Source organism: Bufo bufo, chromosome 2 (genome assembly GCF_905171765.1).
Source record: "Bufo bufo chromosome 2, aBufBuf1.1, whole genome shotgun sequence".
NCBI classification, from domain to species: Eukaryota; Metazoa; Chordata; class Amphibia; order Anura; family Bufonidae; genus Bufo; species Bufo bufo.
In genome coordinates, this window is record NC_053390.1 from 40,726,109 (window position 1) to 40,748,253 (window position 22,145).

Below are 22,145 nucleotides of genomic sequence, written 5' to 3' on the forward strand. Positions count from 1 at the left end.
GGGGAATAAGGGCATATGACTAAGTTCGGCTGATAAGTATTTCTGAGAGCACTCCAACCTCTTCAACGTTTACCAGCAGGTCGTCTAAAGGTGAGGTGCTGAGAGCTGGACCCCCCCAATTAGATATTAATGGCCAGTCCTAAGGATAGGTCGTCAATATACTGAAGCTGGGATATTCCTTTAAATGGTCCATAGCAAGGGACTACATACTGCTATGTTGTGTGGTACCGAATAGCAAGTGAGCAAGAAGCAGAGGAGGGTAGAGGTGAGTAAATAATACTGAGGCTTGTGCAGCATGTTGCTTTATTATCACTGCCATTTATACGGTCACTCTAAGATCCAAGTTCACATGGGAAAGAGGTTTCCTTTTCCCCAAGCATTAAAAAAACAGTACAATAAAGTATAAAATACTGAGGTTGATGGAATTCCTGCTGAGCAGAGGGTACAGGGATATGTAATGTGCTGTTATGACGCGGTCGAGCTGGTCGTCGCGCTGTCTCCTTCATTGGACTGTGTGGCTTTAGACTTCTCAAGTACGTCTTGGATATCCTGCAAAAATAAGAATTGTTCTTTTGTGTTACTGCATTAAGAAAGAGCTTATACATTTTTAGTCTTTTGTAAGATTAGAAAAAACACACCTGCTGCGCCCCGCATAGCGGTCTGCAGATGAGGTACTGGCTTGGCTACAACCCTAAGTTATGTCTTAAGGTCGATCACTGACTTATAGGATGGCTACCTTAGCTTTCTTTTCTTTTTGGAAGGAGAGCTCATTTGCATACCTTTTTACCAGAGGAGCGCTGCATGGTCTATAAGACTCCTCACTTCTATTAGGTGCTCACTACATGGAGAAATAATACTCCTAGTTACTTTTTTCTACAAACAGCGCCACATCTGCTTACAGGTTGTGTGTGGTATTGCAGCTCAGTCCAATTCACTTCAATAGAGTTGAGCAAGCCATGAAGCGGTGTAGCAATGCTTTTTTTTTTATATTAAGAAAGCAGCCATGCTTTTCTAATGCTGGATAAACTCTTACAGAAGAGTAATAAGGCAATAAGACATGTACTGTCTTCATGAGCACCCTAACAATCTGGAATTATACAGACAATCCATTGATGTGAATGGACTCTGTGTAATGCTTCATTTCACCTCTGGGGGCGCTGCAGGGAAACAGAACACTTACTGCCAGGTTTCCCCACAGATCACAGCTTATCGCTGGAGAACACTGTGATCTTCTTATTGTCAAGGGACCCTTCTAACAAGTAAGGATTGTCCAATGTGTAAGGGCTTAAGCAGAGGTAATAATTTACTCACTGGGAGTTTATAAAGCTGACAATCTTCCACAAGTTCATGAAATATAGGATGTCTGAGGAGAGCAGGGAGGGACACACCACCTGAAGCATTTGGCTGCATTTCATTGAATATGTTCTTGATTATCTGTAAAAAAAATGAAATTATGAAACATGAAAATATAAAAAAATCCAGCAGATGCACTACGGATAAAATCCAATCTCTTTATTACTTTCCTTTAAAATTCCATGAGCCGATGACAAAGCTTTACGGCCAGTGTAAAGCTTTCTGATCAGCTCATGGAATTTTAAAGGATCATAATAAAGAGATTGGATTTTATCCGTGGTGCATGTGCTGGATTTTTCTGTTTTTTCAAGAAAGTGTCTCCCTGATCCGGGGTTCCTTGCACGCTTATGGAGTGGAGCAGGTGAGATGGAAATATTCTGTTATATATGAAAATATAATATCGCATGTGACGAGGTGATGTTCCTGCTGTGGTTCCACGGCAAGTGTGCAGTAAAGTCTGCACGACATGGTTTTTCAAAGAATCTATGAACAGTGAGCCTCCCCCGATGTGTTTCTGGGGTACCCCAGTAAAGCGAGACATCTGAAGGCATCACTATAAGGCCTCTTGCACATGAACGTGTGCGCCCCGTGGGCCGTGCTGCGGCCCGCAATGCACAAACACCGACCGTGGGGCAGCCGCAGCGGATCGCGAACTTATTCACTTTAATGGGTCCGCGATCCGGCCGTTCCGCAAAAACATAGGACATGTTCTATCTTTTTGCGGAACGAAAGTACGGGACGAAACCCCACGGAAGCACTCCGTAGTGGTTCCGTAGGGTTCCGTTCTGTGCTTCCGTTCCGCATCTCCGGATTTGCGGACCCATTGAAGTGAATGGGTCCTCATCCGTGATGCGGAATGCACACGGAACGGTGCCCGTGTATTGTGGATCTGCAAATGGGGTCCGCAATACGGCCACGGAGCGCACACGTTCGTGTGCAATAAGAATAAGAATGACTTCTCTAACCTTGTGATAATTATTTGTTTCTTTCTCCATCTGACGAAACCTATGAGTATCCCCATCATCTCCGGCACCATGTTGAAAGACTCGCAGAACTTCCTGCAGTGTGATTGACTGATCTGGGTTTGTGGTGACATCATCTCCGTCATTCTCTATAATTCTCTCCTTATCCTCTTCTAGGGCATCCATGGCTGGAAGAGACTAAAAATGATCTGGATGAGAAGAGGACACTCTTAAGTGTATATTGAAGGGGACCTCCAACTTCAGAGCCATTCCTATCATCCATAATAATCCTAAGATTAGCTCATAGAGGGTCACATTTCCACAGCCTGTACTGTGGAGGTTTTTAAAGGGGTTGTCCACGCCTTTACTTTTGAAGGGACATCAATATCTGACCAATTGGGGTCCAAAACCCTGTATCCGTAACGATCAACTGTTTCAGAGTAGTTGGCCGGAACTATACACCTCCGTCCATTGTGCAACTGGTGGAGCTGGTTACTGCGGCGCTGCTCCCACTGAAATGAATGGTCCCTCCACTGCACAATGGACAGAGCTCTGTAGTACCAGCACCGACTGGTTGTGGGGGTGCAGGGCGTCGGACCCCTGCTGATTAGATAATGATGGCCTATCCTGAGTAAAGGCCATCGATAGTAAAGGAGTGGTCATCCTCTTTAAAGTAAGTATATATTGTTTTTGATTTTTTAGATATCTAATAGGGAGGTTTGGAGGGGACCGTCCCACCATGGCAGATACCTTTACAAGCAGATGATCATCTGACGCCTGCATGACCGGTCTCCCGACTGTGACACTTAATGCTCGGTAGAATCCTTCCATAGGAATTGGGTGAGAAGCAAAATAGAGCAACATGTCTGTGTAGTCAAGACGAGGAGGCTCGGCGCTCTCCGCAAACAAGTCAAAGAAAAACTAAAAAGAATCAAATGCAAAGAAAACAATTATAATCCAGTAAAACAAAGTCTATCTGCAACATTTATTTTGCTCACTTATATTCAGCAGTGTTTTACAGACATGTCCCTAGTGACTCTCACGATCTAAGGTCCCTATCAGTATGTCTTTGTAGTGTGGGAGGAAACCACACAAACACTGGGAGAACATACAGATCCTGTTGTTGCTCAGATTTGAACCTCAGACCCCAGCACTGCAAGGCACCATTGCTAACTTATGTAATATGTACAATCAGTATAATCAGCCATGATGGGAAAAGAATTACTTTAGCGCAGCCCAGCTGCTTTGCTCTGGTGCCTCAATGCTGACGGGCAGCACCAGTGACATCATACATTTATTAGGGGACGGACGTTCATTTCGATGGCAGCACGTAATAGTATATTAACCTATGGCTGATGCAAAAGAGAAGCAAATGGCAACTTCCACTGGATAAATAAGTAGTTTGTCTGGGTCCGGAGAGCCAAACCTGTGACAATCACCTGACCGCCATCACGGCTCCTATATTAAAGTGATGAGACCACTTTAACAACCTTGGGCAGAAAGTGGAGGGGGGAGGGCTGATTTAGATGGTGATATCTCCTCAATGGTAGCAGCTAGAAACATGTAACTGGTCTTTCATACAAGACCAAAATGACAGCATTAGTCCAAGCAACAGAAGAGATATCACTGTTAGAAATCAAGTTGGGAATAATCGCGGGTAAAAGCTGCTTTTACTTTCAGTTGCATTCACTGCATCCTGATTTCTAACAGTGATATCTTCCCATGTACTGAAGATATTGCTGTCGTTCTGGTATTGTCTGAAAATTTGGAATGCCAGCTTTCAATCAGTACAAAGTACAATAATATCTCTAGCTGCAGTCCAATGTAGTAAAATAGTGCTCACCTGCTGGCTGGGTGGGATGCACGGAGATGCATGGAACACGGCGGACTTGTAAATCCAAAAGATAAGAGAAATCTCCAGCTTCCCAGTAAAAGCAGTAAAAACTCCCACAGTTAGATACACTCTCAACTACACGTTTCGGATCGAAACATCAAGATCCTTACTCATATCTCTAGCTGGTACCAAACCTGAGATATGAGTAGCTAAAACATCTGCCCCCCCCCCCCCCCTTCCCCACTCGGTCTGGAGGAGAATGAGGGAGTACCTACAACTAATCCAACAAAATAAAATAAAAATATAGAAGAAAAAATGCTAGAACACAAAGGGGGAAAATATTATTGGTCCTTAAGGCAAAAATTAATTATGTCACTAAGGGGTTAAAAATGCAATAGTGTCCCCTGAGATGTGCACCAACAAGATTTACTGCAGACACATATTAAAAATCTACAATAAAAAAAAGGGACATTTTTGGGAGGGTTTTTCCAATTTTAACGGGACTGTTAGGAGGTTAAGGGAATTTTAGGTTTTATAAAACGAAAGGTTAATAGGGTCATCCCAAGGTTTAAAGGAGGTCTGTCACCACATTCTCACGCATTAAAGAGGTCCTCGCACCCTGTAAGGGACAATCGCAGCATCACAAACAAACCTCTTAGTCATTTGTCCATTTTCATAGCTAAAAAAGAAATTACATTTGAGCCATGTGGAAATTAGTTGAGAAGAGCCAAAGGGGTGGTCCCCAGGGCTAATGGTCCCCAGGCACTCCCATCTACATGGAGCTCCATTCCTCCCCTCAGAGTCTTCTCTTCACCTCCTTCAGCTTTCTACATTGATAAGTCCCAAGATGAAATCCTGCGCAGGTATGAGAGGAGTCTAGCAGTTAACCCCGAGCTGCACAAGCTTATTGCACATGTGCAGTAAATTTGATGACACCTCTGCCTACAGAGGGGTACTGAGTGCGCAGGTGCAAGCTGAGTCCAGCAGTGCGCCTGCGCAGGATTTCATCTATGGACTTGCTGATGAAGAAAGAAGGTATGTTTGTGATGCTGTGATTGTTACCTCACCCTTTAAACTTATGTCCTATCAACAGGAAAGAGGTTAAGTGTCTGATTGTTGGGGGTCCAACCACTTGGACCAATATTGATCCCGATAACGGGGGTCCTGAGTCCCCCTTATGAAGTGAATTGACAGTCGAGCTGTCACTTCATTCAGTCTATTGCACTGCAAAAACTGGCGAGTGCAGCACTTGCTGGGATACTGGTGTGCCCTCGTTCACTTTGGGGGCCCCTGTTCTACAGAGAGGTCCACACCTTTGTGACATTGGTGGCATATCCAGTGAGTTGAGACAATCCCTTTAACCAATTATTACACTGCAGTAATATACCCTTATGAGATGCTTCAGTCTGTTGAATGGAGGACGTTCTGTGGGGTCTTCAGGTTCAGTTTCTTCTGTTTTTACTGTAAACCACAGCTCCACCTGTCAGGAGAGAGGACACCAGTATATATGACTGACTGCAGTTATCCCTGTATCTGCAGTCACAGTCTTCCTGGCTGTCAGTCAAAACAGTCAACGAGTTTGCACCATTGTCATCACAAAAACTCCCATAACGAAGAGGGGAAGTTGATTTTTTGTACATGAGATGATTCATCGGTGTCTGATGTGAAAATGACATATCACAGAATACAAATACAGAATACTCAGTGGCCTGAGGCATGGGACATTTTAGATCTGAAGCCTAACAAATAGTGAGTGCAGCTCTGGAGTATAATACAGGATGTAAGTCAGGATCAGTACAGGATAAGTAATGTATGTGCACAGTGACTGCACCAGCAGAATAGTGAGTGCAGCTCTGGAGTATAATACAGGATGTAAGTCAGGATCAGTACAGGATAAGTAATGTATGTGCACAGTGACTGCACCAGCAGAATAGTGAGTGCAGCTCTGGAGTATAATACAGGATGTAACTCAGGATCAGTACAGGATAAGTAATGTAATGTATGTACACAGTGACTGCACCAGCAGAATAGTGAGTGCAGCTCTGGAATGTAATACAGGATATAACTCAGGATCAGTACAGGATAAGTAATGTAATGTATGTACACAGAGACTGCACCAGCAGAATAGTGAGTGCAGCTCTGGACCAGCTGTTCCTGAGCTGCAATTACCTGTGGGTGTGGTCGCCTGTGGCTGCATGTGCTCCTGAATCGCTTGGAGGAAAAATCTATCCACCTGAAGCCGGCTCTCTCCTTCCCAGGGAGAGAGTGGGTTCTCAGGCATGAGCGAGGGAAGCAAGCCCCAGGCTCCTGTTCCCAACGGCAGGCCATCAGGGGACAGGAGGAGGCAGCGTTTGGCCTGTATGGAGGACTCAGGGGTAAGAAGATCTGGCAGGAGTCGCAGCAATGTGTCTTCTGTCTCCCCTGAGCCTGCGGACAGTAGGAAGAGCCGCAAGGCTGGATCCACTAAGGACGACCTAAATGCCAGCTCAGGTGAGAGTGGCCCTTCTGGGGCTCAGCGAAAGCCGAGTGTTCACAGAGGTGAAGCAGATCTTGAGGAGGAAGGCTGGGGCGTACTGAGGGCTCCGGAGTCCATTTCTACCTGCGGCTCACCCCAGTGAATATGAAGACGCCAGTAAGACCCTGAGGAGGCTCTGGGAGAAGCGGCTTGAGGGCTTGTGCCAAAGTGGCCCCCAAGAGGAAGAAGCAGGGGCTGCAGAACCAAATAAAACACCTTCAAGCTGAGATTGGCGAGTTGGAGGAAAGAAGAACTGTAATCAGAGAGAAAAGCGGCCCGTTTAAGGAGAAACTCCTAAACGAAGATTGTTTTCAGAAGATGGCAGTGGAGAAGGAGAGAAGGCAGATAGGGCTGCAGCCTGACAGCCAGGTGGAGGAGGACCAAGCAGTTGAGCAGGATGATGATGGTGACCAGCAAGATCCACCTGGCAGCCTGCAGGAGCAGCAGCAGGTTCTGTACAGTGGGCCCCCTGCATGCCAAGCAGCAATGTCACCCAACTGCAGCTCTGGGGATGAGTGTGAGACCTGTAGCCCCAGAGGAGCCCTCATGGGGGAGATCCAGCTCCTGGAGTCCCTAGTGCGTTTCTAGGACTTGTGCTTTGGTGATGAGCTGCCACAGGAGACACCTGGGATCTGGGTTATGGCTTTTGAATTCCATTAGGATCCCTTTGCAGTTTTTTGACTTGACTTGGCGCTGCTTCCATGGGAAACTGTGTGAAGGACAATCTGAAGTGTAGGAGCTCTGAGGACAGGGGGGGGTCCCCGAGAGGAGTGCGGTGGTGTGCTGGAGAGCATGGACCACTTCCTGCTTCATTGTCCCTTTAATGCCTCTTTCCCACGGGCGTTGCCGTATTGCGGACCACCTTTGCGGATCCCCAATACACGGGTGCCGTTCCGTGGGCATTCCACATCACGGATGCGAACCCATTCACTTCAATGGGTTCGCAAATCCGAGATGCGGAATGGTGCGGAACGGAACCACGGAACACTACGGAATGCTTCCGTGGGGTTTCGTCCCATACTTCCGTTCCGCAAAAAGATAGAACATGTCCTATCTTTTTGCGGAACGGCCGGATCGCGGACCCATTCAAGTGAATGGGTCCGCATTTTGCGGGCCGCAGCACGACCACGGGGCGCACACCCCCGTGGGAAAGAGGCCTAACACAGAGGTTTACACCAGGGTGGGGACCTCCATCGGCTGGCCCAGGCTGGTCACTGGAATGGGCCTATGGAGCATTCGGACACCTGGATGGTAGGGACCGCTGCACTTTATTCCTAGTCAACTCAGTGGTCAGGTACTACATGTGGCATGCACGATGTTTAGTCTCGAAGCAGCGCAAAATCCTCCCTGTGGATGAGGTGGTTGGGAACATTCTTGGAGACCTGGTGAAGGTGCGCTCTGTGGAGTATGAGAGGTTGGGGGTTGGTAGAGCCTCTCTCCTCTGGAGGGGTTTTGCCTTTAGGGTACCCTAGCCTGTTGTCTCCCTTCCTGGTGGTGGGCTGATGCTGAAACTGTAGATTTTTGTTTGGTTTTGGTGGCTGTATGAGGACATAGGGCTTGCAGGCGCCGAACTTGGGCTTTATTGGTTGTGTGTGGCTGAAAAGCCTCACTTTGGGTGGTCTGCCATGTATTTTAGTATAAATGTCTATATGTATATTGGTATGTAGTGTGTATATATGTTGTATATTTGTATAGTGATGTATATATTTTATAATTTGAGTTGTTGGGTGTAGAGTTAGGTTGGGTGGTGGGTAAATGAGGGAGGGACATTGGGGACTTTTGGGGTATATGAGAAATTCTGGGCTGGTTCATGGACATCTGTTATCATGTACTGGGGGCATAGGATGCGGGACCAGCTCAAGGCCAAAAAGAAAAAAGAAAAAAAAAAGTGTGTGTTTATTTGCGGTGTTGGTGTGTGGGATTTTTGTATTTTTTTTTGGTAAGTTTTCAGTTTGCTGTGTGTAGGGAGGGTGCAACCGAATCAGGAAGGTTATTACATTGATATTGAAATAGAAATTGAAAATTTTTGTAAATACTGTATATAGTGGGTGTTCTATGGGGAAGTGAGATTTGGGCTGGACCGGTGTTGTCTGTACCGTGCTGAGGTGCAATTATGTCCTGTATTTTTGGTTTGGGTTTTGTGTTATGTTTTGGTGGGATTTCTGTATTTATTTGTTATGTTTTTAAAATGTTAATAAAAGAAATACAGATGTGACTCAGGATCAGTACAGGATAAGTAGTGTGATGTATCTGCAAATTGACAAAATTTGTAATTTTGTAATATATAAGGCTTTCTTTACATCTCTGCTATGACTTTTTATAATATCCATATATATATTTAGGGTCCACACCGGTTCTGGCTTATAAATGCAGCATGTTTACCTGTACTTCTGCAAAAAACTAAAATAGGCTGTCAAACCATGATGAATTGTGTCAAGTGACAAACTCAGCCGTGCTACATCTATACACCCAAATGATGCTTTTATATATTTCATTAATCACCTGATTGTACTGCTCTTCATGGACAGTGCCACATGCATTATTCTCATCCACAGCCTTAAATCTTTGCAGGGTCTCCAGGAGTTGGTGCAGAGAAGGGTACGGCCAGGGAGAAGAAACACACAGCAAGAACTTTCGCCAATTAACGCAATCCGAGCCATCGGAGAGCGCAGAGGTAATTTCCTGGATCTAGAATACAAATGGAATAGCATTCATATGGTGGATTAAGTTATGATAGTAAATTGCTTAAAGGGAATGTCCACCTTTGAGCACAGTTTAGTCTTTTTATCTTTGGGCCAACATTGTACCCTGATTAATTTCTTTATAGTGGTTGGTGCCTTGAATAGATCAAGAGTTACATTATGCAGTAATCTCCTGAGCTCCCTCTAGTGGGAATTGTATGCAGATATATACAGCCACCACTAGGGGGAGCTCAGGAGATTACTGCATAGAGATATATACAGCCACCACTAGAGGGAGCTCAGGAGATTACTACATACAGATATATACAACAACCACTAGAGGGAGATCAGGAGAATACTACATACAGATTGATACAGCCACCACTAGACGGCGCTCAGGAGATTACTGCATACAGATATGTACAGCCACCACTAGAGGGAGCTCAGGAGATTACTACATACAGATATATACAAGCACCACTAGAGGGAGCTCAGGAGATAACTATATACAGCCAACGCTGGAGGGAGCTCAGGAGATTGCTGCATAAAGATATGTACAGCCACCACTAGAGGGAGCTCAGGAGATTACTGCATACAGATATATACAGCCAACGCTGGAGGGAGCTCAGGAGATTACTGCATAAAGATATGTACAGCCACCACTAGAGGGAGCTCAGGAGATTACTGCATACAGATATATACAGCCACCACTAGAGGGAGCTCAGGAGATTACTGCATACAGATATATACAGACACCACTAGAGGGAGCACAGGAACTTACTGCATGCAGATATATACAGCCACCACTAGAGGGAGCTCAGGAGATTATTGGTAACAGATATATACAGCCACTACTAGAGGGAGCTCAGGAGATTATTGGTAACAGATATATACAGCCACTACTAGAGGGAGCTCAGGAGATTACTACATACAAATATATACAGCCACCGCTAGAGGGAGCTCAGGAGATTACTGGTAACAGATATATACAGCCACCACTAGAGGGAGCTCAGGAGCTTACTGTATACAGATATATACAGTGACCACTAGAGAAAGCTCAGGAGATTACTACATACAGATATATACAGCCACCACTAGAGGGAGCTCAGGAGATTACTGCATACAGATATGTACAGCCAACACTAGAGGGAGCTCAGGAGATTACTACATACAGATATATACAACCACCACTAGAGGGACCTCAGGAGATTACTGCATACAATCATGTACAGCCACCACTAGAGGGAGCTCAGGAGATTACTACATACAGATATATACAGACACCACTAGAGGGAGCACAGGAACTTACTGCATACAGATATATACAGACACCACTAGAGGGAGCACAGGAACTTACTGCATACAGATATATACAGCCACCACTAGAGGGAGCTCAGGATATTACTGCATACAGATATGTACAGCCAACACTAGAGGGAGCTCAGGAGATTACTACATACAGATATATACAACCACCACTAGAGGGACCTCAGGAGATTACTGCATACAGTCATGTACAGCCACCACTAGAGGGAGCACAGGAACTTACTGCATACAGATATATACAGACACCACTAGAGGGAGCACAGGAACTTACTGCATACAGATATATACAGCCACCACTAGAGGGAGCTCAGGATATTACTGCATACAGATATGTACAGCCAACACTAGAGGGAGCTCAGGAGATTACTACATACAGATATATACAACCACCACTAGAGGGACCTCAGGAGATTACTGCATACAGTCATGTACAGCCACCACTAGAGGGAGCACAGGAACTTACTGCATGCAGATATATACAGCGCAAAAGATCCCCTAGTGTTAGCTGTAGGTAAAACTATTATTACTATTGTATTCAGAAAAGAATGTAATTATCCAAAACAACAGTGTTAAAAAATGGACATTCCCTTTAGGGCCATTTTGGGCATGCTTTTCCATGCAGTATACATACAGTATGTAACTACGTAGTGTAGTATGGGAAACCGTCTGGCAGTATTACTTACACACATATTGTTTATTTATATGGCCATTTTATGATACAACATGAGGGGGTCAATAGAAGGTATTGCATAGGACACCATTCAACCTAAGGTCTACAGTTCAGAAGTTATCACCATCTCCAGGGAACTTGGAAAATTGCTGTCGATGTAATCTCACCTCAGACAGTGACCTATGCATCCAAAAGTCTGGGAGAGCGTCATCCCCAAACGCCACTGATGTAAGATCCATCAAAACGTCTGAGAATAACTTACTTGACATCAGACCTATAAAACATAAAATATAATGTGAGTTCATAAAAGAGCATCTCTACAATCCAACAACTGACCACAGGTTCTCAATGGGATTGAGATCTGGGGAGTTTCCGGGCCATGGACCCAAAATTTCAATGTTTTGTTCATGGAACCACTTAGTTGACACTTTTGCCTTGTAACATGGTCTCCATCATGCTACAAAAAGCAATGTTCATTACATTGCTCCCGGATGGTTAGGAAAAGTTGATCCCGAATGGTTGGGAGAAGTTGATCCCGAATGGTTGGGAGAAGTTGATCCCGAATGGTTGGGAGAAGTTGATCCCGAATGGTTGGGAGAAGTTGATCCCGAATGGTTGGGAGAAGTTGATCCCGAATGGTTGGGAGAAGTTGATCCCGAATGGTTGGGAGAAGCTGCTCTTGGGGGAAGTTTTGATACCATGTTTTACCTATGGCAGTGTTCTTAGGCAAAATTGTGAGTGAGCCCACTTCCTCGAATGAGAAACTTGCTCAGCATTGGCAGATTGCAGGTGTGAGAATTTGGTTGCTGCATAATATGATGGGGCATCTCTGGTTGGCATACTGAACATTGAAAGGGGGACATCTGTGGTTGGCACAAGCTGGGGCATCTGAGGCTGGTGCATTTTTTAACTGGGGACCTTTGAGGTTGGTGCACTTTGTAACAGGGAGCCTATGAAGCTGATGCATTATGTAACTGGGGCATCTGAATCTGGCGCATTTTGTCACTGGGGTCTCTGAGGATGGTGCGTTTTTGTCACTGGGGACATCTGAGGCTGGTCATTTTTCTAAATGGGGTTGTAGAGGGGAGGGTGATATTTGAATATATAATATATATATATATATATATAATTAATCAGCCTAGTTCTGTTATGACGTGGGAGTGTGTGATGCTATGGTGTGGCATCTGGGGGGATGCCCTCATTTACACCTTGGGCAGGAAGTCCTTTGATTCAGATCCTGAGCTAGCCTCAGGTGGCCAACTGGCAGTTCAAGCATTCCATCACACACCCATGATGATGTCATCGCCCTCCTGTTGAAGAGGGGGGAGGTGGGCTGCTTTTGGGCCTATATTAGCCCAAGCCAGGACAAAGGCGCTCTCTCTTGGAACTGGACTACAAACAGAGACACATGGGAACAGCTCCCTGAAGGAAGAGAGGCAGAGCCCCACATGCCCCTGGAGATGGCTGAGTAACCCTTTCCCCCCAGCATTGCAGTACCCCTAATACCCCTGCCCTGATTTACCCCTATTCACCCCTGGCCTGCATTGGGTTAACCCTAACCCCTGCATTTAACCCCTTTTTCCCTATACCACCGATAACCCCTGCTGCATAACCCCTGCATTAACCCCTGCTCCACCAACCATCCCCTAACCCTTGCTGCTGACCTCCTGCAGCATTAACCTCAGCCCCTGCAATAGCCCCAATACCCCTGACCCAGGTAACCCCTGGTGTCCAGCCCTGGGTTTACCCCTTTATGTCCATCATCCCCTGCACTGTGATTACCCCTACATTGCAGTGATTGTGTGGTTCACAGCCCCACTTTAACCCTTGCATTGCTGGGCTGTATTGACCCTGTATTCCCTTAACCTGTACTCATGGCTACATCCCTGGCCTGCAAGTATTAACCCTTGCAGTGCCACGATTTACCCTTTCTACCCCGTAGGGACAGTGAGTAGCCAGACGGGTGGGTTGGTATTTATATTTGTGTGAAAGTAATGTATAGATAGTGTGTGTGTGTGTGGGGTGGAATTGGGAATTGTGTATTGTGTAGTGTAGTTAGGTTTGTATTGTGTTTAATAATATTGTTTACTGTAGTGTTATTGCTGTACTGTGGTGTGTGTGTCTATATGTATATATATTTATAACCATATTTAAAAATATCTATAGATATAGCGTATAATTAGACTTGTATTATTGTATTGTGTAATAAATACTTTAATATTCATAGTACAGTGTATGGTCATTAGTGGTCGCCGCCGTAGTAGTAGCAGTAAGTCGCACGTAGTTTAGTTCAGTGGAGTGTATAGGCAACAGATATATATATATATATATATATATATATATTTAGGCATAAATAGGCGGAGTCATCACTAGACGACTCACGCCTATTATTGATTATACATTTTTGAGATTTGCATAAATATCAATAATTAATATTTCCTTTTACAGGGGTCATCTGAGGCTGCTGCATTTTGTAACTGTGGACCTCTGAGGCTGTTGCATTTTCGAACCTGGGGTCATCTGTGGCTGACACATTTTGTCACGGGGGTCATCTGAGGCTGGTGCATTTTGTAACTGGGGGCATGTGAGGCTGATGCAGATTATAAAGGATATGGGATTGCTTATTCCTCACTTGTCTCCAACGTGACAAAAAGTGGCTTGCACACCGCACCAGAACTATCCACCATCCCCTGCCCTAATGAATGATGGAAAAGTACTGCACATTTAATAACTTTAAACATAACTCACCATCAGGAGCCACTTGCAAAAACTGCTTGTGCAGTCGTTGGAGTTGAGAGACAGTGAGGGTGGCCGCCGTAGAGCTCTCTACCGGTGGGGGTCTCGGTGGTGGTGCAGGATCGGGGATCACTTTTATATCTGAGTTTATGTAGAAGTCACTTTGTTCCAGGACGAGTTCATGCTGTATCTTTGTGCTGGTTTCAATGCAGTGATGAGCAATCTGAATCAGCTTCCCGATGCTGAGAAAACATAGGAGTCCAGTATTAGAGATCATAAAGCAGAACGACAGAAGGTTTTGGAGGCAAAAACTGATAGCGTGCTGTGAAGGAGGGGGAGGGGCTAATATTTTTTCATGATTATATACTGTCTGTGTGTATATATATATATTAGGAATAATGTCATCAGAAGATACTAGACAATGGTGGACATTGCCTAGGATAAAGCTGCTATTCAAAGCATTCCCGGTTGGTTCTAGACAATGGTATACTGTATATTTGAGATGTTGCTTAGCAACAGGCTGTGTACTCATCCGTCATGGATCTGCAAAAACGCTTCCGTTACAATAATACAACCGCATGCATCCGTCATGAACGGATCAGTTTGTATTATGTCTTCTATAGCCATGACGGATCCGTCTTGAACACCATTGAAAGTCAATGGGGGACGGATCCGTTTTCTATTGTGCCACATTGTGTCAGAGAAAACGGATCCGTCCCCATTGACTTACATTGTGTGCCAGGACGGATCCGTTTGGCTCCACTTCATCAGGTGGACAGTAAAACGCTGCAGGCAGTGTTTTGGTGTTCGCCTCCAGAGCGGAATGGAGATTGATCGGAGGCAAACTGACGCATTCTGAGCGGATCCTTTTCCATTCAGAACGCATTAGAGCAAAACTGATCCGTTTTGGACCGCTTGTGAGAGCCCTGAACGGATCTCACAAACGGAAAGCCAAAACGCTAGTGTGAAAGTAGCCTTAGCAGTACAGGATTTCTCACCAGGACCCCAAAACTATAACCCTGTAAATGTGCCCAGTTGACTCATTGTGAAACGTTCTACCTTGACATCTCCGCTAGAAATCGTGCTCCCAGCCACATGTCCGTGTCTTTATAAGCCTGCTCCGATCTTGTCACAATCTCTTGGCACATTTCTAAGGCTTTGGCCTTTACCAGTTCCAGTCTGGAGCTCACAGTTGCCTCTGAACACAGAAAGATAAAATAAGAAAAAAGCATCAGTAAAAGGCTCTAATAGTATAATGATCATATATAGGGCCAAAACTTCCCTAGTGGTCTAAGGTAGTGGAGTTTGATAATCTAGGGTAGAAGAGGAGGGTTCATATTTTATTCCTTGGCAGTCTAAGGTAGAAGAGGAAGGTTCATATGTGGTCTACAGTAGAAGGCAGGGTTCGTATTTTATTCCCTGGTTGTCTAGAGTTGAAGAGGAGGGATCATATTTTATTACATGGTGGTCTACAGTAGAATATGAGGGTTTTCTATTTTCCTTGGTGGTCTAGGGTAGAAGAAAAGGTATAGTTAATTCCCTGGTGGTTGAGGGTTAAAGAAGAGGGATCATATTTTATTACATGGTGGTCTAGGATAGAAGATAAGGGTTCTAATTTGATTCCATGGTCGTCTAGGGTAGAAGTGGAGGGTTCATATTTTAGTCCCTCGTGGTCTAGGGTAGATGAAGAGGATCTATATACAGTATTGCTTCCTGTTGGGCTAAGGTAAAGTAGGTGGGTTCATATTTTACAACCTGGTGATCAATGGTAGAAGAGGGTTCATATTTTATGCCCTGATGGTCTAGGGTAGAGGAGGAGGGTTCATATCTTACATTCTGGTGGTCTAGGGTAAAAAAGGATGGTTTATGTTTTATTCCCTAGTAGTCTAGGGTAGAAGAGGAGGGTGCATATTTTATTCTCTAGCGAATTTTTGTAACTTTATTCTTTCATGAGTTATTTACAAGTTTCTCTTTGTTTACAGCCATTGACATGTCGCCGAGGTTAACACGTGAGGAGCGGATAGAAATTGTGTTGATGTCTGGTGAACGCAGTAACCGGGTCATTGCAGCAGATTTCAATGCAAGACACCCTACGAGACCACCCATCTCCCATGCTACAGTTAGCAAACTGCTTCCTAAGTTTCGTGAAACTGGTTCAGTGTTGGATTTGCCAAAATGTGGACGCATGAAATCTGTCTCTAATGAAGAAACATCAGTGGCTGTCCTAGCTTCATTCAGCAAGAGCCCACAGCGTAGCACTCGCCGCATGTCACTGGAGAGTGGCATTAGTCGAACATCCCTTCGGCGGATATTAGCTACTCACAAATGGCACCCTTACGAGGATGACCCAGATCGGCGCACTGAATTTGCAGAATGGGCAAAACTAAACTTGGAACAGGACCCTCAGTTTACGCAGAAGATTTTGTTCAGTGATGAGGCAAACCTTTATGTGAATGGTGAAGTTAAACAAAACACCGCTATTGGTCTGACACTAACCCACATTGGATGGATCCCTCCAAGACTGTTGGAACAAAAAAATTGATGGTATGGTGTGGTATATGGGGCACAAAGATAGTGGGGCCATTCTTCATCAATGGAAACCTCAAGGCCACTGGATATGCGAAATTGCTACATGATGATGTGTTTCCCTCTTTATGCACTGAAGCTGGCACGTTCCCTGAGTTTTTCCAGCAAGATGGTGCACCACCACATTATGGGTGTCAGGTCCGAGCATTCCTAGATGAACAGTTTCCTGGAAAGTGGATTGGTCGTCATGGGCCAGTTGAATGGCCCCCAAGGTCTCCCGATCTGACCCCCTTAGACTTTTATCTTTGGGGTCATCTGAAGGCAATTGTCTATGCTGTGAAGATACGAGATGTGCAGCACCTGAAACTACAGATACTGGAAGTCTGTGCTAGCATTTCTCCTGCGGTGTTGCTATCAGTGTGTGAAGAGTGGGAGAAGAGGGTTGCATTGACAATCCAACACAATGGGCAGCACATTGAACACATTTTATAAGTGGTCAGAAACTTGTAAATAACTCATGAAAGAATAAAGTTAGGTTAGAACCAAGCACACCATTGTTTTTCTTGTGAAATTCCCAATAAGTTTGATGTGTCACATGACCCTCTTCCTATTGAAAAAACTAAAGTTGGATTCAAAATGGCCGACTTCAAAATGGCCGCCATGGTCACCACCCATCTTGAAAAGTTTCCCCCCTCACATATACTAATGTGCCACAAACAGTAAGTTAATATCACCAACCATTCCCATTTTATTAAGGTGTATCCATATAAATGGCCCACCCTGTATATTCCATGGTGGTCAGGGGTAGATGGGTAAGGTTTATATTTTATCCTTTATTTACTAACGTCTACAGTAAAAACTGGTTTATACCTGCTGGTCTAGGGTATAAAAGAGATATAGAGATTTTAATATCTAATGTTCTATAGGATTAATACCTGTTGGTCTATGGTATAAGAGGGGTATTTATTGGGTAAAAAAGAGAGTTAATATGAGGAGGTCTGGTGGTCTACTCACCTCCACAGGCACAGTGATGTGTCCTGTGGCTTACTGGATGCACTGGCCATACAGATCAGTGACAGAGAGGACAGCGTAGCGTAGTTCATGAATGCCCTGACCGATCATTATCGAAGCAGTCAGGGTGGTCTACATAATGCATCTATGGTCTATATAATGCATTTCCTTGTGGCAGGCCAGCAACTACATACCTTCATTATAGCATCTGATCACAGACGGCTCCTACAGCAGGACCCCAATACACTCATTGTCACTAGGGGGTTTGCTGCATACAGCTCTGCTCTACAGTAAGTGTGCACTGTTTCTATCACCAACCTTCGCATTCAAGAGCAGCAAGATATTCCTGTCTCATCTTCACTTTACTTTCCTGTTTCTTCTGCTGCTCTGAGCTGTCCTCTGGGGCTGCGGGTGGAGGTGTGGGAGCTGCAGGCCCAGGTGATTTTTCCCCTGAAATAAAAAGCAGAGATACTGTACAAAACTCCTCAAACTCCACGGCCGCAAAATACGAATGCGGTCAGCGTGCATCCTGCACTTCTGCAGGCCCTATTGAAAAAAGGCATATTCTTGCCTGGAAAACGGACAAGAATGGAATATGTTTTATGTAATTTGTGGCTCAGCCGAGCAGATGCGCACTACACACGTATGATATCCGTGTAGCCACATAGATACTAATAGGTCCCTGTGCAATCTGCAAAAAATACGGATCAGACGCGGACCGAAAATATGGTTGTGTGAACGTACCCTCAACTGCCGGGCCTCCCTAACAATGTCAGTCATACTGCCTCCATAGCAATGTCAGTCATACTGCCTCCATAGCAATGTCAGTCATACTGCCTCCATAGCAATGTCAGTCATACTGCCTCCATAGCAATGTCAGTCATACTGCCTCCATAGCAATGTCAGTCATACTGCCTCCATAGCAATGTCAGTCATACTGCCTCCATAACAATGTCAGTCATACTGCCTCCATAGCAATGTCAGTCATACTGCCTCCATAGCAGTGTCAGTCATACTGCCTCCATAGCAATGTCAGTCATACTGCCTCCATAGCAATGTCAGTCATACTGCCTCCATAGCAATGTCAGTCATACTGCCTCCATAGCAATGTTAGTCATACTGCCTCCATAACAATGTCAGTCATACTGCCTCCATAGCAATGTTAGTCATACTGCCTCCATAACAATGTCAGTCATACTGCCTCCATAGCAATGTCAGTCATACTGCCTCCATAACAATGTCAGTCATACTGCCTCCATAGCAATGTCAGTCATACTGCCTCCATAACAATGCAAGCCATAGACTACATAAAAATGTCAATTGTGATTCCACCAAAACAATGTCCGCTAGAGTGCCTCCATAACAATTCCAGCGATAGCACCTCCATGACAATGCCAGTCATAGTCCCATCACCACTAAGGAGGGGGGCTTACCTTTTTTCCTGTTGGGCGATTTCTTTTTTGCCCCTTTTTGGTTGCTTTGAGACGTGGTCTGAGAGGCTTTAAATCTTTCCTTTTCCTTCAGCTCCAACAATTGGTGCTCCTTCTCTTCCTCCGCCTCCAGCGCTTGTTTTTCATTTGCTACCTGGGGGCGAAAAGTCAGAGTTTGATTTGCAGTAAAAGGCACGCACGGACAGGAACAAGACACAAGTCACACACATTATACACAGTATAGTATATATAATACAGTGTACATACTGTACAACATGATCTATTTATAAGGACAGGGGCTCCGTGCCACTAAAATCTCAGGGTGGGAGTGATGTCCAATGAGTGGCTCCTTCATCTCCATCTTCCCTTCTTCTTCTACCAATGACTGGTAGGGGAGATAAGCCAGGTGGAAATGCACAGGTGAGCCACCCAATGGACACAGCTCTTGAATATTTGTAAAAAAGTCCTTACTGCCTATTCCAAAATACAGAGCCTTGAAAATGTATTCATACCCTTTGAACTTTTCCACATTTTTTCAAGTTACACCCACAAACTTAAATGTATTTTATTGGGATTTTATGTGATAGACCAACACAAGGGGCAAATATCTGTGAGGGGAAAAGAAAATGGCACATGGTTTTCAAAATTTTAATAAATGCATTTATATTCAGCCCCCTGCAGTCTGATACCCCTAAATAAAATCCAGTGTGACCAATTACCCTCAGAAGTCACCTAATTAATAAATAGAATCCTCCTGTATGTAATTTATTATTAGTATAACTCGAGCTGATCTGTGAAGGCCTCAGAGGATTGTAAGAGAACATTAGTGATCAAATAGCATCATGAAAACCGAGGAACACACCAGACAGGTCAGGGAAAAAGTTGTAGGGAAGTGTAAAGCAGGGTTAGGTTATAAAAAAATATCCCAAGCTCTGAACATCTCACGGAGCACTGTTCAATCCATTATCCGAAAATGGAAGGAGTCTGGCACAACTGCAAACCTACCAAGCCATGGCCGTCCACCTAAACTGACATCGGAGGCAAGGAGAGCACTAATTAGAGAAGCAGCCAAGAGGCCCATGGTCACTCTGGAGGACCTGCCGAGATCCACAGCTAAGGTGGGAGAATCTGTCCATAGGACAACTATTAGTCGTGTACTCCACAAATTTGGCCTTTATGGAAGAGTGGCAAGAAGAGTCATTTTTGAAAGCAAGCCATAAGAAGTCCCTTTGTAGTTTTCCACAAGTCATGTAGGAGACACAGTAAACATGTGGAAGAAGGTGCTCTGGTCATATGAGACCAAAGTTGAACATTTTTGCCTAAATGCAATATGCTATGTGTGGTAGTAAACTAATACTGCACATCCCCCTGAAAACAACATCCCCACCGTGAAACATGCTGGTGGCGGCATCACACTGTGGGGAGGCTTTTCTTCAGGACAGGAAAGCTGGTCAGAGTTGATGGGAAGATGGATGGAGCTAAATACAGGGCAATCCTGGAGGAAAAAGATTTGAGACTGGGTGGAGGTTCACCTTCCAGCAGGACAACAACCCTAAACATCCAGCCAGAGCTACAATGGAAGGGTTTAGACCAAAGCATATCCATGTGTTAGAATGGCCCAGTCACAGTCCAGACCTAAATCCCACTGAGAACCTGTGGCAAGACTTGAAAACTGCTGTTCACAGACGCTCTCCATCCAATCTATCTGAGCGCAAGCTATTCAGCAAAGAAGAATGAGAAAAAATGTCAGCCTCTAGATGTGCAAAGCTGGTAGAGACATCCCCTAAAAGACTTGCAGCTGTAATGGCAGTGAAAGGTGGTCCTGCAAAGTACTGACTCAGGGGGGCTGAATACAAATGCACACCATACCATCCAGATTTTTATTTATAAAAATTTTTGAAAACCATGTATCATTTTCTTTTCACTTCACACATATTTGCTACTTGCTATAAAATCCCAATAAAATACATTTAAGTTTAAGGGTGTAACGTGAAAAAATTTGGAAAAGTTCAAGGGGTATGAATACTTTTTTAAGGCACTGTAATGTCCTAATAATCACGCGCTCTGCAGATGTGGCTTCTGTTCTGGCGGACTCCAGGCTTTCGTTTATTACACAGAGAGCCATTCATCTGAATGATGCCATGTGATAATACAAGATGTCTGGCTAGGCACAGCAGCTTTCCCCAGCAGGACCAGCTGTTTGCCAGGCATGCTGCAGTGGGACTCCCAAAGCCCATGCTTACCATATTAGCAATGGCTGACAGTGCTGTCTGCCATGCTTCATGAATGAGCTTCTGATCGGCTTCGGAGAGCTGCCCTGCGACCTCCATGTTAGGATCCTCCTTTCCTTTCACAGCTGCCCCTTTACTCTTCTGTTTCCCCGAGTTCATCTCTGGAGTCTGAGGTCTTCTGGGAACTAGAGGAATCCTACAATCAAGAAATATAATGGTTAAAAAGTTTGTTAAATCAGCACATTACTTTTGTTAACCTGACGCACTTGGGCCCGTGATACATAGCTCAATAATGAACAATATGGACTGCACACAGTAGTTTGTTTGGGGTCAATGTAGTAGGCGGACGTAAAGCAGTTAAAAGTGTTCACTTCTCCCATCAGCTATTCCCTTCCTACAGGGACTAAGGGCAGTGCGGGAATAACGCTCCGTGTGTGAGCTGGGTCCTCCGTTCTGGACACTGCTGGTCTTGCAGGAGCGCAGGGCATTGCACTGATTTATAATGCTATGTACCTCTGCATGACCATGTCCTCTCTCTCCCAACTTCCCCATACAGATACATGTTTGGCATGGCTGAACGTGTGTGTGTATTCCATGAGGAGAGCAGAGAACAACAGACACTTCTGGAGGAGGCATATCTCTTGGGAGAACAAAAGGATTGGGCAAAAATATTTCTCCCGATCCTGGTCTCCCCCGACATCTGAGAGTTCTCAGCAGGTTTGGCCGACAAAAGACTAATGTGTATTTCAGAACATTAGAAGCAGACCAAGAATGAGAAAGCCAAAACAAAAAAAGTACATAGGAGCCTAGAACTGAATGAACCCGCAACAAGCAGGTCGGAAAACTCGGGCAAATCCAAACTACTCAACA

The 22,145-nt window shown here is 44.8% G+C and overlaps 1 protein-coding gene across 1 annotated transcript in view; it reads right to left on the reverse strand.

Moving 5' to 3' along the window:
• Positions 1–305: 305 nt before the first annotated feature.
• The window catches only part of SPEF2 (sperm flagellar 2), a 166,412-nt gene continuing 144,572 nt past the window's right edge, over positions 306–22,145 (reverse strand). Inside the window, exons 26-37 of the mRNA XM_040420983.1 lie at positions 21,288–21,471; positions 19,048–19,198; positions 17,933–18,064; positions 15,137–15,275; positions 14,090–14,319; positions 11,509–11,615; positions 9,167–9,352; positions 5,537–5,629; positions 3,066–3,236; positions 2,319–2,513; positions 1,312–1,434; positions 306–549 (exon numbers count right to left, since the gene is read on the reverse strand). Coding sequence (XP_040276917.1) covers positions 466–549; positions 1,312–1,434; positions 2,319–2,513; positions 3,066–3,236; positions 5,537–5,629; positions 9,167–9,352; positions 11,509–11,615; positions 14,090–14,319; positions 15,137–15,275; positions 17,933–18,064; positions 19,048–19,198; positions 21,288–21,471 — 1,795 coding nt within the window. The 3' untranslated portion in view covers positions 306–465. The remainder of the gene's footprint in view (positions 550–1,311; positions 1,435–2,318; positions 2,514–3,065; positions 3,237–5,536; positions 5,630–9,166; positions 9,353–11,508; positions 11,616–14,089; positions 14,320–15,136; positions 15,276–17,932; positions 18,065–19,047; positions 19,199–21,287; positions 21,472–22,145) is intronic.